The sequence below is a fragment of the Triticum dicoccoides genome, chromosome 2A (genome assembly GCF_002162155.2).
Source record: "Triticum dicoccoides isolate Atlit2015 ecotype Zavitan chromosome 2A, WEW_v2.0, whole genome shotgun sequence".
In the NCBI taxonomy this organism is placed as follows: domain Eukaryota; kingdom Viridiplantae; phylum Streptophyta; class Magnoliopsida; order Poales; family Poaceae; genus Triticum; species Triticum dicoccoides.
In genome coordinates, this window is record NC_041382.1 from 690,181,597 (window position 1) to 690,198,995 (window position 17,399).

The 17,399-nt window shown below is 40.9% G+C and overlaps 1 protein-coding gene across 1 annotated transcript; it reads right to left on the reverse strand.

Moving 5' to 3' along the window:
• Positions 1–14,718: 14,718 nt before the first annotated feature.
• On the reverse strand, positions 14,719–16,113 carry LOC119351902 (xyloglucan endotransglucosylase/hydrolase protein 24-like). Its single transcript, XM_037618678.1, has 3 exons — positions 15,758–16,113; positions 15,442–15,641; positions 14,719–15,340 (listed from the first exon to the last, which is right to left on the reverse strand). Exons 1-3 carry the CDS (start codon positions 16,046–16,048, stop codon positions 14,941–14,943), a joined length of 891 nt encoding a protein of 296 aa, XP_037474575.1. The 5' UTR covers positions 16,049–16,113; the 3' UTR covers positions 14,719–14,940.
• Positions 16,114–17,399: the final 1,286 nt, after the last annotated feature.

A 17,399-nucleotide genomic window follows, 5' to 3' on the forward strand; every position in this document is an offset into this window, starting at 1 on the left:
TCTAGCCGAGTGTTGAGGGAGAGTTTCGTCAGCACGACGGCGTGGTGACGATGTTGATGTTCTACCGACGCAGGGCTTCGCCTAAGCACCGCTACAGTATTATCGAGGTGGACTATGGTGGAGGGGGGCACCGCACATGGCTAAGAGACGATCAACTTGATTAACTTGTGTGTCTAGAGGTGCCCCCCTGCCCTGTATATAAAGGAGCAAGGGGGGAGGCGGCCGGCCTAGGAGGAGGGTGCGCCAAGGGGGGAGTCCTACTCCCACCGGGAGTAGGACTCCTCCTTTCCTTGTTGGAGTAGGAGTGAAGGAAAGAGGAGGAGAGGGAGAAGGAAAAGGGGGCTGCACCCCTTGTCTAATTCGGACCAGAGGGGGGGCGCAGGCCTCCTTCCTTTTGGCCTATCTCCTCTATTCCCGTATGGCCCAATAAGGCCCACATACTCCCCGGCGAATTCCCGTAACTCTCTCGTACTCCAAAAAATACCCGAATCACTCGGAACCTTTCCGAAGTCCGAATATAGTCGTCCAATATATCGATCTTTACGTCTCGACCATTTCGAGACTCCTCGTCATGTCCCCGATCTCATCCGGGACTCCAAACTCCTTTGGTACATCAAAACATATAAACTCATAATATAACTATCATCGTAGCGTTAAGCGTGCGGACCCTATGGGTTCGAGAACTATGTAGACATGACCAAGACACGTCTCCGGTCAATAATCAATAGCGGAACCTGTATGCTCATATTGGCTCCTACATATTCTACGAAGATATTTATTGGTCAGACCGCATAACAACATACGTTGTTCCCTTTGTCATCGGTATGTTACTTGCCCGAGATTTGATCGTCGACATCTCAATACCTAGTTCAATCTCATTACCGGCAAGTCTTTTTACTCGTTCCGTAATGCATCATCCCACAACTAACTCATTAGTTGCAATGCTTGCAAGGCTTAAGTGATGTGCATTACCGAGAGGGCCCATAGATACCTCTCCGACAATCGGAGTGACAAATCCTAATCTCGAAATACGCCAATCCAACAAGTACCTTCGGAGACACCTGTAGAGCACCTTTATAATCACCCAGTTACGTTGTGATGTTTGGTAGCACACAAAGTGTTCCTCCGGTAAACGGGAGTTGCATAATCTCATAGTCATAGGAACATGTATAAGTCATGAAGAAAACAATAGCAACAAACTAAACGATCAAGTGCTAAGCTAACGGAATGGGTCAAGTCAATCACATCATTCTCCTAATGATTTGATCCCGTTAATCAAATGACAACTCATGTCTATGGTTAGGAAACATAACCATCTTTTATCAACAAGCTAGCCAAGTAGAGGCATACTAGTAACACTCTGTTTGTCTATGTATTCACACATGTATTATGTTTCCGGTTAATACAATTCTAGCATGAATAATAAACATTTATCATGATATAAGGAAATAAATAATAATTTTATTATTGCCTCTAGGGCATATTTCCTTCAGTGTGCATCTTCATAGTGGTCCTGGGCATGTTCATAGTGCAAAAATATTTTGTTTTCTGTTGCATTGCCCTACAAAGCTCTAGACGATGAAGCGCTATCGGATCCTGATGCCCGTATATATGAAATCCATAGAGAGGTCATTCTTTAGGTATTTGGTTTGAGGGATCGTTCGTGAACAGTTCGAGGTACTTCATTAACGATCTACACCATTTCTTCTTCCACTACAACTCGTAGTTGGTAACAATCCGATTTTAAACTCTATATGCATTTTCATAGTGTTCTTAGAGTTTGATCCGTTGGACGATTTTTTTTGTTTTCTACTACATTTCCCAATAGTGTCATCGTGAGCAGTTCTATGAGTAGATGGATGTTACAATCTAGATCACATGTCATTGTGATGGTATTGCACAAGAGTTTTTAGTAATGTATTGCTAAAAAGAATTAGGAACTAGATGAGTTCTAGAACTTAATATAATTGTGCGACTAGAAGATATGATCCATTGTATTAGATGCAACATTTTACTAAATGTTCTTGCTTGCTTCACTCGATTTTTGCTTCGTTTTGTTTCTCAGCAGCATGATGCAACTTTGTTACAAAGTTCTGGCAATTGGCGATTCTGGTTATCAAAGATCTACTAACAGTTCTTTGGGCTACATAATATTCAGGAAAAGTGAATTATTTCAAACACAAGAGGGCATGTAGATTACGATCTACAAGGGGTTCATGAGTATTGATGAAGTTTAGTTTGGGGCAAGAGATTTTAATTAAGTATCTTCCCTCACACACCTCGCAAAATTAATCTAGCAACAAGAATAATCATACTTGATGGTGGACGTAGGTAGCTATTGTTCTCCGAAGCCCTAGAAGCCATGTAAACTAAAATTTTGCTAAATCGATTAGAGAACGTTTAACTTGGTCTTGCAGGGTGCATGTGATTTGATAGCCTTTGTCATGATAATGAGTTTATGTATGAGATGATTATATATTTTAATATTTAAGTGACCTACGCGTCATAGTACAGCATGATGGCTGGAGACACGGGATTGTCACTTTTATGACCTGTGTGTCAACTTCATAGTAATAGTAAGATTACAAGATGCCGATGAAAAGCTTGCATCAGACAACCCCGAGGCGAGGAGGCCGTACCAGGCGCGGGAGGAATAAAAGCTAAAAGTGCTGCCACAGCGGCAATTTTCAGAATTGCTGCCACGACAGCGTTTTTGGCTGAAATTTTGTAAAGAACATGAAGACTTCACGACGCCCAGGGCTATACCATATCTTACTATTATAAATTTCCTGAGATGTTTATCCCTTTTTTGCATTCTTTTGATTATGCACTAGTAATTTTTATTAAGGTGATCTCTCACATAAAAATATTTAAGTTGCTAGTGTTCTCCCAAGTGCAGCACTGTCTAAAACATGTAGCTCTTTGGGGTGCGTCATGTCCACATGTCTAGGAACATTAATGAGGTGTAAGGCGGGTGATAGTCAGACATCATTGCATGATCACTTGGTTGTCTTAAACGACCAAGCATGATAGTCATGAGCTCGAAACTCATCAATCAAAATTTGAACAAGAGTCGCATGGAGATGTTATCAGCAAGTTGGCCTACCGATTGAAAGCCTCATCATCAGTGATGTCCACATAATTTGCATAGAATTGATTTATGTCTTGAATCACTCACTTTAATTATGGGAGACATTAATTTGAGTGCAAGCATACTTTAAATTAAAATTGTTTAAACACTAGTGAAGTTAATTATAAACTATGTCTAAATGAATCTTGATTTTGTCATCGTAGATCAATGGCTTGCAACACCACTTTCAATTGATTCCATATTAGAGATAGAGAGAGAGAGAGAGAAGTTAGCTGCTAATGGTGGAAACTACGGGGAGTAGATCTGTACCCCCAAGGCTTGTTCTCGGGAGTGCTAAGAAAGAGTATGTGCTAGATGCAACTCTTCCAGAATAGTTAGCGGATATTGCGTCGGAGGATGGAAGAAATGTCTGGGCCACTAATAAAGATGACAGCCTCACTGTTTAATGCCTCATGATAACTTGCATGGATCCTGCACTACAGAAACATTTTGAACGACTCGGTACATTCACTTTTAAACTCTAGAAGTTAACTTGAAATATTATGAGGATGATGTCTACGTGAGCATTCCTTCTTCCTACTTCATCGGTTTGGGTGGAAGAATGGTGTTCAACAGGGAAGGTTTCAGTGATTTTCTTTTTAGCATCATCTCTGGAAGAAAACACCTTGGTGCTCATGACCTTCAAAGAGTGTGATGGATTGCTAGCAGTTAGTTTTAGCCTCGTGCCGAAGTGATGTGACTTATAGTTGTACTCGTAGTTGCATTTAAGCAACTTTGGTGTTTTTTATATAGTACCTGACATGTTGTTGGCGATGATCAAATAGAGTTGTGATTGATATATGGTTTTCTATGTGTATCTTGTTCTATATTCTTGTTGAAATCCCAGAGTTGTGCTTTTTGTGGCCGCCTCCCCTTATGTAGGGGTATTTGAACAAAAAACTCATAAACACACCTCGACCTCTCTTGCACATAAATTTTTTGTTGTACAAGAGGGAAAGTTGTGCTTCCGTGGTCACTTTCAATTCAGATGCAAGCATGCTCTTCTGTTGCAGATAGAATTGTGACTCAATTAGAGGCATACTTGTGCTTTTGTGCCCCTTAGCTAGCAGTATTCGAACAAATATTTTAGACGCACAACTATACCTCTGATATGCATAGAAATGTTCCTGTACGAGAGGCACAATAATGACTTTGTCCAAATGAATACTAGAAAAAACAAAAATAAAACATAAAAGCATTGCTAGTGCTTTTGCCATGCACAAAATTGTGCCTCAAACATAGACAAAGCAGTGCCTCTATCAGAAGCACTACTACTGTTTTTGCTACAACAGAACTATGGCTCAACCACACGCACACCTCTGCCTTTGCCTAAATATATAAAGAGAAGGAAGAACTACTAGTCCTTTTGCTGCACATAGAACTGTGCCGCGGCCGAAGGCATCACGATGCCTTTGTCCAAATAAATCCTCAAGAAGCATACAAAAACCCCAAAAGCAATAGTAATGCTTTTGCCGCACACAGAACTATGCCTCAGTCATTGGAAAAGCAGTGTCTCAACGAGAACTTTGCCTCAACCAGAAGAACTAATAGTGCTTTTGTTGCACATAGAACTGTGCCTCGTGTAGAGGAACAACTCTGATTTCCTCCCAAGAAATAATATAATTTTTTTATTATCAGTTGTGCTTTTATTTCAAATATGAATTTTACTATAGTTTTATTTTTAGTATTTTCTTTTTAATTTTTGTTTTTTAACCATGCTATTTTGTTGAATTTTGTTTGTTGTTGGTAGTTACCAGTGTGTCTTTACTTCTCCTCATTCCACGCCCCATAATGATGTGGCACTAACTACATTTTGGGCACTACCTGCACTAGCCCACTAACGCCACGTCGCAGATGCCACCACCATCCTGCTCCCTCTTTTTTATATTATCGCAACATTGTTTTCCTTCTGTTCCTGTGCTTTTTTCTTCCATCCATCCATATATATAGTTGATAGTTTTAACTCTAAGTACTTACGTATTTCTGTCCTTCAAATTTCTGCTTTGCGGCGTTCCATCCTCAGCCTATTCAACAATTGGCGAGGAGAAGGTACATTTTTGTTAGTTTCTGTTGAGCCATGATATTTCCCTTCCTTTTTAGTGTTATGGATGTGCATTTGATTGTGATCTCCTTCTGTTAGTCCCTTGTCTTTTCGGTTGTCGTCACTAGATGATATGAAATATTTTTGTTTTATATCTTCTCTTTTTTATAAGATTAGTTTTGTTTGTGTTGCAAAATAATTTAATTATAGTTGGTTTAAATTACCCACTTATATATATATAGATGGATGGATAAGAATGGAGCAATTTCACACAAGTGGAAGGCTGTTGACTCCGAATCATCTTCTAGCAAATCCAAGGTTTTGAAGAGGATGGTATTGTATTTTTTTTAATCTAAGGTTTTTATGCAATTTTTGTTTCTGTCAGTAGTATTCGTGTTACGCTTGTTGTTGATCTTCTCGACATGCTTCTCATATTGGTCCAGTTGTTAACATTTCTTATGTGTCGAAGAGCTCTGCTTGATGTGCCTTTGGGTCCTATCGATAGTATTGTCATAGTTTCAGTCAGTCAAAACACTCACAATACAGGCTTTGTCGTTTCCCACACTATGTTTGATATCGATGGGAACATGACCTTCAGAATTCTTGACCATTTTGTCAAGGATGTTGTGTTTGTCGCCTTTGACAATGCCTTTGATGTTATGCTTGTTGCCGGTCAGCAATATCAATGTGATTCTCTTACTGTCATTGTTGAAAAGGTTATTTAACTTATTTTTTCTCGAAAAATTGTATTGTTTTTTCATTTTCGGTCAACTTTTGATTGATCTTGTTTCTGAAGGTGACTAAGCTCATGGAATGTGTTCCTGACTGGGACTCATATCTAAGGACTATCATAGCTCCTCCTGCTCCTGATGATGGTTTTGGTGATGATGATGGAGGTTCTGCTTGTGGTTTTGATGTGATCAGAGGAGGTGGTGCATTGTCTGCCTCTCATGATGGGTCTTAGGTTGCTCAAGTTCCAGTTAATTCCTTCCAATCCAATGCTATAGCCTGATAGTGTGTTCAAATTTCTTCCAAAAGTGTAATACCAATGCAGTAATTCACTGTTACACTCGCATTTTCCATGTAAATCATGTGCAAATTTTGCCATTATTTTTTCATTTATTTCTTCCTAAAGGGTAATACCAATGCCACTAATTCATTAATCCTTAGAAAACTTCATCATTTTGATATTTATTTGTTTTTTAAGAGTAATACCAATGCCACTAATTAATTCTTCTTATGAAACATCTTTTTATGAAAAATCTACTATTATATATTTTTCCTTGCATATGGTGAAAATGTGCAATTTTTAAGTAAATTGTGCGCAATTTTTGTCATTATTTATTTTATTCTTCCATATTCTTTCTTCTTAAAGGATAAAACAAATGCCACTAATTAATTTCTCCTTAGAAACTTTATTATTTTATTTTAGTTTATATTTCATTTTATTCTTTTCTTTAAGGATAATTTACAAATGCCACTAATTTTTTCCTTTGTCGAAAGCTTCTTGTTTTCGAAAATTTCACTATTATATGCTTATTCTTGCATATTATGGAAAGGCGCAATTTTTATGTAAATTTTGTCATTATTTGTTTCATTCTTTCTTAAAGAGTAATGCCAATATCACTAATTCATTCTCACTTGAAAAAAATTATTTTTATTTTAATTCATTTTGTTTTTTCTTTAAAGGTAATACCAATGTCACTAATCTATTTATTTTTAGGAAACATGTTTTTGCAAAAAACTCACTATTATATGCTTATTATAGCATATTATTTTCTGAAATACCGACGAGTGTGCATATCATCTATTAAATAAGGAGAGGGGAAAGAACCCATCCACAACAAGTTCTACAAGTACATGTTCAACTCCATCTCCACAACCACAAGCACTAGACTAAGTCTACCCTCTCTCAATAGCCTACCTAGTCAACCCGACAAGGAAGATATCACTCGATTCCTTTAACAAGCTGGCTTTACTCCGCGCACGGCCTTTACGATGAATTGTTGTCATCAATTTGCCTATCGATAGTGTGTCACCATGAAAAATAACCCCATTCCAGTGTTTCCATATGGTCCACATTGCCAAGGTGAAGCTCGCATAGGAGTCTCTTTGCCATTGGCTCCCCTTGCTTGTGTTTGTGCACAACGGGTTTATGATGGAGCCAGGTGGAGGTGCCCACTCCGGATATCCCAAGGCTGTGCAAACGCGAGTTCAAACCTCTCTCGCAAAAAGCAGTCAATCAGGAGGTGGTTTCTCGTTTCTTCACGTTGGTCACACATCGGGTAGGAGGCTTGGTGCGACAGCCCTCGTCGAGCTAACCTGTCCGAGGTCCAACATTTGTCCTGCGGGGGAAGCCAATCAAAGAAACGACATTGAAGCAGTGCTTTGGACTCTGAGGTGAATAAAAGCACAATTTTTATGTAAATTGTGTGAAAATTTTGTGATCATTTCTTTAAAAATATTATTTGTTTTTTCTGGAAGAGTAATACTAGTGCCACAAATTCATTCTTCCTTACAGAACTTCACTATTTTATTTTCTATTTAGTTTTCATTTTAGTTTCTTCTTCTTTACCGGAGGGAGACTTCGCGCAACAGTAAAGATGTTGCCTTGTGACCATGAGGTCAAGGGTTCGAGTCCTGAAAATAATCTGTTGCATTAATATAGGCAACATCTGCGTACTATAGTCTCGAATTGGTCGGACCCTTCCCCGGATCCTGTGCAATCGGGAGCTATGTGCACCGGGCTGCCCTTCTTTAAGAGTAATTCCAATGCCATCAATCTATTCCTTCTTAGAAAAATTATTTCTTGCGCAAATTATACTATTATGTGCTTTTTTTGTGGAAAATCAACCGATCTATTCATCTTCAATCATGGGAGTACAATTATGATCCGAACATTTTTGAATGTGCATCTGGAATCAGGTGCACCGATAGCACCAATTGCCGCGATGCACTAGATACGCCCTCACCATGTAACACTAGCAGCAAGCTGGTCGTGAGTGCGCTCCAAAGTAATGACTAACCCTAAAACTAGTTTAAGCCATCTGGTAATATAGCCACGCTCCAAACATAATCAATAGATGATACTCTCTCCATCTGGATTTATTTGGCCGCTCGTATTTTGAGTAAAAGTTTGAGCATATGTAGAAATAAGAACATATAAATTGTATGATCTTCTTGAATTTGCATTGAAAGAGGTTTTTCATATTATAATTTTTATGAAGTTTGCACATTATTAGTTAAATTTATGATCGAACTTTAGCCCAAAATAAAAATGGTTCTAATAGATCTGCCCGGAAGTAGTACTATATATCCAACCCAAACAATGAATCGATCGGTTAATTCCCTCACTCACCAAAACAATGGGAAATGTTTTATGTCGCTTATTTCGAGCATTAAACTCTCGATCGCCTACAATGTCACGCCGACGGGGCCGGCCCACTAATCACCTGCCAGCACCGCAAGTGAGCTGATTTTGGAAAAGTTCTTAAAGCTTTCAGGACATTTTCCCCCTATGTTTTTGTATCGGTTTTCTTGGTTTTACTTCTGGTTTTCTCATTTGATATTTCATTTCTTCTTCTTTCTTTACTTTTCATTTGTTTTCCTTCCTTCTTCTAAATTCTTTTGTTTATTTTTTTTCTTTTCTTTGGAAAATCACGAATTTGAAATCTATTTTGGGATTTCAAAAAATGTTCAAGTTTTAAATCTTCGATCATGCTTTTTTTGAAATACGGTTGGAATTTCAAAAATGTGTGTATAATTTCAAACGAAGTTCACGTTCTTTTAACTAAGAATTCTTGAGATCTTCACAAATTTTGAAATATATTCACATTTTAAAAACTTTTTTTGACCAAAGAACAGTAGGGTAAATCCCCTACTGTGAGTCATTTTCATTTATAAAGAAATTGTCCAAATTACATAATCAAAAAGGTTGTTGAGGGGACAACCAAGAGAATACACTCTAGGGGGAAGAAAGAAAAAATATTGTAGGAAAATTAAATATTATCTATCCAAGAGGACATGCCCTCTTTTAGAGTGGGTTTAGCCCTCAGCATGGTCATTTTGAAATATCTGACAAAGTCAATCTTGCAGTCATTTATTGAGCAAGGAATCCCTTCAAAGATCATCCCATTCCTTTGGTTCCATATGCTCCAACAGCCAAGTATCATGATTTCCATGAAGTGGTCAATTTTATATCTGTGTTTAGCATCAATAATCATATTGTTGATCTCCATATCTGAATTCCATTCAAATCCAATGTTCCACCAGAATCCTTGACTAAATGGACAAGAGAATAGTAGACGGGTCTTGTCTTCACTGTTGCATAGAACACATACAGTGGAATCTAGGTGCATGCCTTTTCTGGTCAAAAGGTCACATGTATTTATCCTGTCATTTAGCAAGAGCCAACAGAAAAATGTATGTCTTGGAAGACAACATGATTTCCATATCCATTTAAATGTGTCAGCAGCATCTTCACCATTCATAAGGTATCCATAGATCTTTTTTGTAATATTCTTATTGTTACCCCAATTGAAAGTCCAGATGTCTTTGTCATCTGTATTTCTGATATTGTTTAATTCCCCTGATAGAGAGTGGAGTTGCTGATGAGCTTGAATGGAGAGTGGAAGTTGGAACAGACTATAAATATTATCCAGTTCCTTGGCTTCTTTGATTGATATGCTTTCCTTTAGATTGAAAGAGTGAAGCTCAGGGTATTTGATCTTCCTAATATCCCCATTCCATATGTCATCCCATAGTAACTTAGTGCAACCAAATTTGATGTCACAAGTAGTCATTTCCCTGAAGTAGTCGTACATCTTCATGCAATCTTTCCACCAAAAGGATCCTTTGCTTCTGTTGTAATGAGGGACCTCTTTGTTGTGATAGTGAGCTTCCCAGATTAGCTTTACCCATGGGACATCCACTTTGTTATAGAATTTGAACAGGTGCTTTATGAGTAGAGCTTTATTTTGTTCTCTCAAACTAAACACCCCTAGACCTCCTTGCTGTTTGGGCTTGCATATCATCTCCCAGCTGGCCAGGCATTTACCACCTTTATTGATTTCATTTCCATACCAAAGAAAATTTCTGCTTGATTTATCCACATGGTCCAGAATGGTGACATGGACTTTAAGAGAGCACATAGCAAATATAGGCATAGATGCAACAACAGAATTAACATAAGTGAGTCTCCCTGAATGGTTCATGAACCTGGCAATCCCTGATAATCTCTTATCAATTCTGGATATAACTGGAATTAGATCGTGAACAGATGGCTTAGTGGTGCCCATAGGTAGTCCAAGGTATGTGAAAGGAAGACTTTCAACTTTACAGCCAAAAGAGCTTGCAAGATTGTTGACTGATTGTTGATCCATATTTATTGGAATCATGGATGATTTACTGTAGTTAACAAATAGCCCAGTGGACATACTGAATAGGTTTAGCAGGTATTTGAGATGGCTGAGTTGTTCTGCATCAGCAGGCATGATCAATAGAGTATCATCAGCATATTGAATAATAGGGTAGTCAAGGCCATAAGCCTGATTTGTGGGTAGAGTGATTTCCCCATTTGCCCAAGCAGCATTAATAATAGTCTGGAGAAGGTCAGCGGCAATGATATATAGTAGTGGAGAGTGGGGATCTCCTTGTCTGACTCCTCTTTTGCATATACTTTTTTTCCCAGCAACACCATTTAATAGGACAGATGTTGATGCAGTGTTGAGTATATTGGTTACCCATTTTATCCATCTTGGACCAAAACCCTTAGCTTTCAACATAGCAGTAATAGCATTATATTCAATCTTATCAAAAGCTTTCTCAAAATCAAGTTTGAGAATGATGATAGGTTTTCTAGACTGATGGCATAGATGAATGTATTCGAATGCAAATCCCAAGCAGTCCTGAATATTTCTCCCTTTTATGAAACCATATTGATTCTAATGAATGACAGAGGTAATGATTTTCTGAGCTCTGTTGGCCATAAGTTTCGTGATGATTTTAAGAGGAAGGCTGACCAGGGAAATGGGTCTGAAGTCATTCATGCCAATAGGATTAGTAATCTTTGGGATGAGAGTAATAAAAGTTGTATTAATGCTCTGAATATCAATGTTTCCCTCAAAAAAATCCCAGATCATAGTGTAAATATCTTTTTTGATAATATCCCAGCATTTCTTCAGAAATAAGCCATTAAAACCATCAGGCCCTGGAGCTCTGTCAGAGTGGATATCTTTAATAACCTGGTCAATTTCATCCATGGTAAAAGGTGCCTCAAGTTCAGATAAATCTTTAGGTTGAATAAGTTCCTCAAGGTTGAATAACATAGGGGGGTTGATAGCTTTTCCCAATCTATCTTTGTAGGACTTCCAAATAATGGCAGCCTTGTGATCATGATTTTGGAAAGGAGTCCCATCTTCATCTTGCAAAGAAGTTATGAAATTCTTCATGTAGCTTTGGGTGGCCATGGTATGAAAAAATTTAGTATTTTCATCATCAAGCTGAATACTCCTCATCTTAAACCTGGATTTCCAATATATCCTTTTTACTTCCAGTAACTTGGCTATGTGATTCTTGATAATAGTTCTGAAGTTTGATTCAATAGTGCTCAGATTCCTTTGATCTTCAATGCCATCAATCATAGATAGAACATAGTTGCAAGCAGAAATATTGGTATTAAGTTTTGAGAGATTTTTGCTCCACTTTTTTAAACCCATTCTGAGGCATTTGAACCTGGCTGCAGTATCCTTGGCAGAATTTGTCAATTGTTGATTTCTGTTCCAACACTGAATAACAGTCTCATAGAACCCATCAAATTCAAGCCAATAATTCTCAAATATGAATATAGAGGATTTTGGAATATCACTGCCTATCTGGATATGAATAGGAATATGATCTGATGTGACTCTAGCAAGAGGGTGTGCTAAAGTATTTGGGAAGGTCAGGGTCCAGTTGGCAGAAGTAAAAATCCAGTCAAGATTTTCCAGAAGTGGTGAGTCCTGCATGTTAGACCAAGTGAAATTCCTACCCTTGATAGGTATTTCCACAAGATCCTGTTGTTGAATTAGGCTGTTAAATAAAAGCATATTATTGGTGTCTCCTCCTGGTCTGTTTCTGTCAAGTGGGCTCCTTATTAAATTGAAATCCCCCATTAAAATCCAATGATCCATTTGAGAAGCATCTATATTGTTCAAACAATCAAAAAATTCAGTTCTGTCATCATTCTGGCAGGGTCCATAAATATTGCTGATGAAGAAAATGTTCCCAGATAAATTGCATGTTAATCTCACAGTGATTTGATATGTACTTTGACTGACTACAGTTCCAGTAAAGAGACTGCCATTCCATATAGTGATAATTCCTCCAGATAGGCCAACAGACGCAGTATATGCAAATTGATTGAATCTTCTAGGCGAAAAATTTCTGAGGTAAGATTGGTCAAAATAATCTTGCTTAGTTTCTTGCAAGCAAATAATGCCACGGTTGCTTTCTTCGATTTTCGCTCTAACATCATCCCATCTAATCTGGGAGTTAATTCCTCTAACATTCCAATTTAGGATGTTCCAGTTTCTATTCATTGATCAAATTAGTATGACAGTGCTTATATTGGATAGACTTAATCATATCCAGAGAAACAGGGTAACAATCATAGGATGTGATGGAATAAGGTGGCCATGTGATCTGATAACCCAAACTGCTCAGAAACATCTGACACATACTTAATTGACCATTCAGACCTCTTAAATAAAAATATAAATAGTGCATGATGTTCCACTCACAAGCATATAATATGGAGTTTAACTCCTTACAACCCAAATACTTAATAAAACTGATAAAATAGTCCAAGAGCAGATAAAGAAAACACACTCTCTGCAAACTTCCTTGATCTTGATATAACAAGACCAATTAGAGCAACTAGAATCTTTATTCATGGTCCACCTTGGTCATCAGCTTCTCTTCAGAGACCTCCTTAGGAGGAATCATGCACTGCATAGTAGCAAGAGCTTGGATAGTTCCAAGTGGAAGTTCAGGTGGTGGAGGAGCAGTTGGGTCTCTGACTTCATGTTCAAACTCGGAGTTCAGATTCTTCTGACAGTTACTGACGTTCCTTGCTTTGTTTGCAGCAGCTTCATTCTTAAAACCCACACTCAGACCAGCAATGCGGCGGCTACGACGCAGGTCGTTTACATCCAGTGGAGCATTGGCCTTCTTCCTTTTGTTGATCACCTGCACTGGGGGTATGGCAGGAGGAGCGACTGGTTCCTTAGGCAGTCCCTGTGTTGCCTCAGCAGATGGTGAGTTTGGATTACTGGCCATAAAATCAAGCATGGCAGGTGACATGTCAGACTCATGTCCATGCAACAGGGCAGCTGAGGAAGAACCAGGGGCATCCAGCTCTTCAGAGATCATAACAGAGGGGATCAATGGTTCCGGTGGTGTTTCAGTAACAACAGTCAGCAGACATTTCTTCACAGGACCATGGACATCATCAACATTGAATAATTGGACACGGGTACTGACTACAGCAACACCATCAAGCATATCAAGGACCTCAGGTGCATTGGAGATAATTTTTGACATCATGTCATGTAGAGCAATAAATGCATCAGCAACTTCAATAGCAGGTTGGTATGGCTGATCCTGATGAGCAATCTCAGGGTCCTGGGGCGGGGTGTTAACCATGGGGATGTCAGCTTGTGCATCTTCAGGGGCCTGGTGGGCAGCAGGCGCAGCATGAGGGTTTTCATTTTGGTCAAACTCAGCATCATGCCAAATACCACCAAATAGAGCATGAGGCATAGGATGCAAGACACCGTCAGGTGGGATCGGATCCTCATCACCACCCATAGCCCCAAGGAGTTCAGTTGCAAAATATACACGGCACTAGTCCAAGATTGCCCATGGCCATAATCATCTAGGCTTTCACATATGACATGACTGACAGGTATTTCCAAAAGATCAGGCACTCTAATCTTGACCAGTATGCGAGCTCTATTGGATAAATCTCTATTCCAAACTAAGAACTTAGCAAACCCACTGATAGACTCACGGACCTTGTCTGGCCTCCATGCCTCAAGAGGGGAATTGACCATCATGATCCAAACATCATGGGAGAAAGTGCAGTCTCGATAGTTGATACCTTGGTCATGACGGATCACACGTAGAGTCGAGTCGCCTACGAAGTAGGAACTGTTGGCAATAGCAGTGTCGATGTCGCAGGCGTGTTGGAAGCGGACGAGTGCGGCCCCCATGCCACACCTGGACACCTCACATTTTAAAAACTTATTCATGATTTTCAAAACAAATTTAATTCATGAACATTTTTTCTATTCACACGAAACATGTTTTGAATCTGTGAACATTTCTTGAATTTCATGATTTTTTTGCTTAATGAACATTTTCTGAATTCACAAAGTTTTTCAATTTTAACGATTTTTTTCCATTCACGAACTTTTTTTGAAGTCGTGAACATCTTTTCAACTTCACGAACATTTTTTAAATTCGTTATTTTTCAATGATACGAACATTTTTCGAATTCGTGAACATCTTTGGAATTCATTATTTTTTTATTAAATTCGGGAACATATTTGATTTTATGAACATTGTATGAAATATTTAGACAACCCGCAAAAAAGGAAATATTCAGACAAAACTAACCGAAATCAAAAAAAAATCTCTGTGAAAAATCCGGACGAATGAACGACTAGCGGGCGTCGCTCGCTTGCTGTCGCTGCGCCGTGTCGGATGCCCCGACGTGTGACAGTAGCGACTACGGGCGGGGCGGGAGCGAGCACTCCTTGGGCCTGGTGGCGTCGGTGTACCGGTCGCTCCTGTCGAGGCAGTAGTCGTAGATGACGTAGTGGTTGTCGCGCACCCACTGCAGGTCGGCCAGCGCCTTGGGGGAGAGGTTGAAGTGCGTGGACTCGGCGGGCTCGGTGCCGCACCACAGCACGCCAGGCGACGGCTGGCACCAGGTGACGTTGTAGTTGCGGTAGTAGGAGACGAAGGGCGCCTGCGACCAGTCCGTCTTGACGCGCCCGCCCTGCGTCGCCCAGTCCTCCGCGCTCCACAGGCTCCCATACACGCGCTGCCGCTGGTACGACGGGAACGGCACGCCCTGGTCCTCGTTGTTGTCGAACGTCCGGACCGTCACGCCGTCCACCTCGATCCTACAAATGGTGATCACATCCATACGTTCAGATCGGTATGATCTACAGTATGTACGTAAGAAAAGAGATCGAGAAATGTGCTAGTCTACTAGCTTGCTTACGTGATGCGCTTGGGGTTCCAGACGATGGAGTAGGTGTGGTAGTCGGAGCTGGGGTCGAACCAGAGCTTGAACTGCTGCTCCCGGCCGCCGACGCCGTTGGCGAAGATGTTGGTGTGGAGGGTGTAAGGCTCGCCGGTGGAGTTGCCCAGGAACTCCAGGTCGATCTCGTCGTGAACCTCCCACGGCCCTTCCGAGATGGTCTGTACGTACGCGTGCATCCAGAATTATATTCACCCGCGTCAGAAGTGAACTTCAGACGTACACATTGGCACTAACGCAATTCTCACGGAAGAAAACGAACTGTAGAGGTACTTACGTAGACGGTGCAGACGGTGCCCGCGGAGTTGCCTTCGATGAGCTTGATGTCGATGTCGACGCGGACGAAATGGTACATTTCCTTGGACTTGAAGGCGGAGCCCCGGTTATAGTCCAGCGAGAGCGCCAGCGCCTCGCTCTCGCCGTCCATGAAGTAGTAGGTATGGTCGGCGCTCCATATGATCTCGAGGTCCTCGTAGATGTCCGCCCTGCCCACATCCACGGCCAGGAGGAAGGCCAAGGCTACGCACAGGAGCCGCAGCTTTGGCCTACACGGCAATGCTGGCGCCATGGCTAGCTAGCTATCTCTGCCGGCGCTTTGTGCAGTGCCGAGGAACTAGCTACCCTTTATCTTGCTCTTCCAACGCGGAGAGAGAGAGAGAGAGAGAGAGAGAGAGAGAGAGAGAGAGAGAGAGAGAGAGAGAGAGAGACTTCTGTATATATATTAATTGGAGACGAGAGTGATGAGGAAATGCGTGAGAGATCGAATGCCAGCCTTGCCCAAGGCCGAAGGGAGGGCGAACCTGCTGCTGGTTTGGGAAGGCAAGCTGATGAAGCTTGCTAGGTTTGGAAGCGCTGGCCGGCCGTCCCGTCACATGCAATGCACGAGGGGTCTGTTTGCTAGATGGAGAGCTCTTTGCAAGTTGCAATGGGAGCCGGCTGGCTAGATCTCAGTGAACTGATATCTTATCAGAGGCACGCTGACCTGACCTCAATCATGCACACAGCACACACACTACATGCGCCTCGACTCAGATTAGCTACTTGTCAATCGAATTAAGTGGAATGCTCATAGTTTAGTCTCTGACACTACTACATGCTAAGCCGTGAGCGGGATACGGTCGATCTGGGACTGTTTGACTTTTTTACTTGTGTGTATGGAGTCTCAGCGAGGGACAGATTTGGACGGCTGGCTTGAGAATATGTTCAAGCAATGCCCACCGCACGCAAGCCAAGTTAATTTCCAATTAGGCATTGTCACATCGCAATTACGACTTCCAGAAACACGCTTCGAGCCGGTAGAAACTTGCTTTCTAAATGAACCGGGACCGGAGTTCAGCAAGAAACACTAATGTACTGGTGAGGCTAGTCAGTTGTGTCGCCTCTCCATCAAGCGGAGTGCTAAAGACATAGCAAATTAGGCCGCAATCCTGTTTCAAAGATAAAGCATGAACCAAATAGAATAATTACGATCCATAGAGCAAGGCCAACGCGTAGCCCCAAACCAGATGCCCCGCAGGCCAGCTAGGTTCGGACTCCACCGTGGAGCAAAACCAGCAGCCTCGCAGGTGTCAGTGCTGCTTCTGCAAGAGGCGGGTTCTCAAGGGAGAAAGAGCAGTGGTCCTCCATGCAAAAGTGAGGAAAGGCAAAAAGGGAGAGAGAGAAATTGCTTGGTTACTCGTCATGGGAGAGGCAGCACGTCAGAGGGACATGGGGTAGCTTCAGATTTTAGCAATGGGGGATGAAAACTCCATACCATAGCCTCACTCCTTTTGGTCTAGCTGGATGCACGGGGCATCACCTTAGTGCTGCCCCCATTGTACATGCACTAATAAGTGTCGCAGTAACCTAAAATGAATAAATAATAAGTGTACCAGTTTTAAACTAAGGTTGAGGGAGTACAAAGTCTTGTTTAGGGGACA

What these genes read in the sequence shown, in the direction of transcription:
- LOC119351902 (XM_037618678.1), bottom strand. Translation starts at nt 16,048, where the DNA reads ATGGCGCCAGCATTGCCGTGTAGGCCAAAGCTGCGGCTCCTGTGCGTA. An exon ending in GCACCGTCTGCACCGTCTAC is followed by an intron (nt 15,642 to 15,757) that starts GTAAGTACCTCT and finishes GCGTACGTACAG; the next exon opens with ACCATCTCGGAAGGGCCGTG. An exon ending in TGGAACCCCAAGCGCATCAC is followed by an intron (nt 15,341 to 15,441) that starts GTAAGCAAGCTA and finishes CACCATTTGTAG; the next exon opens with GATCGAGGTGGACGGCGTGA.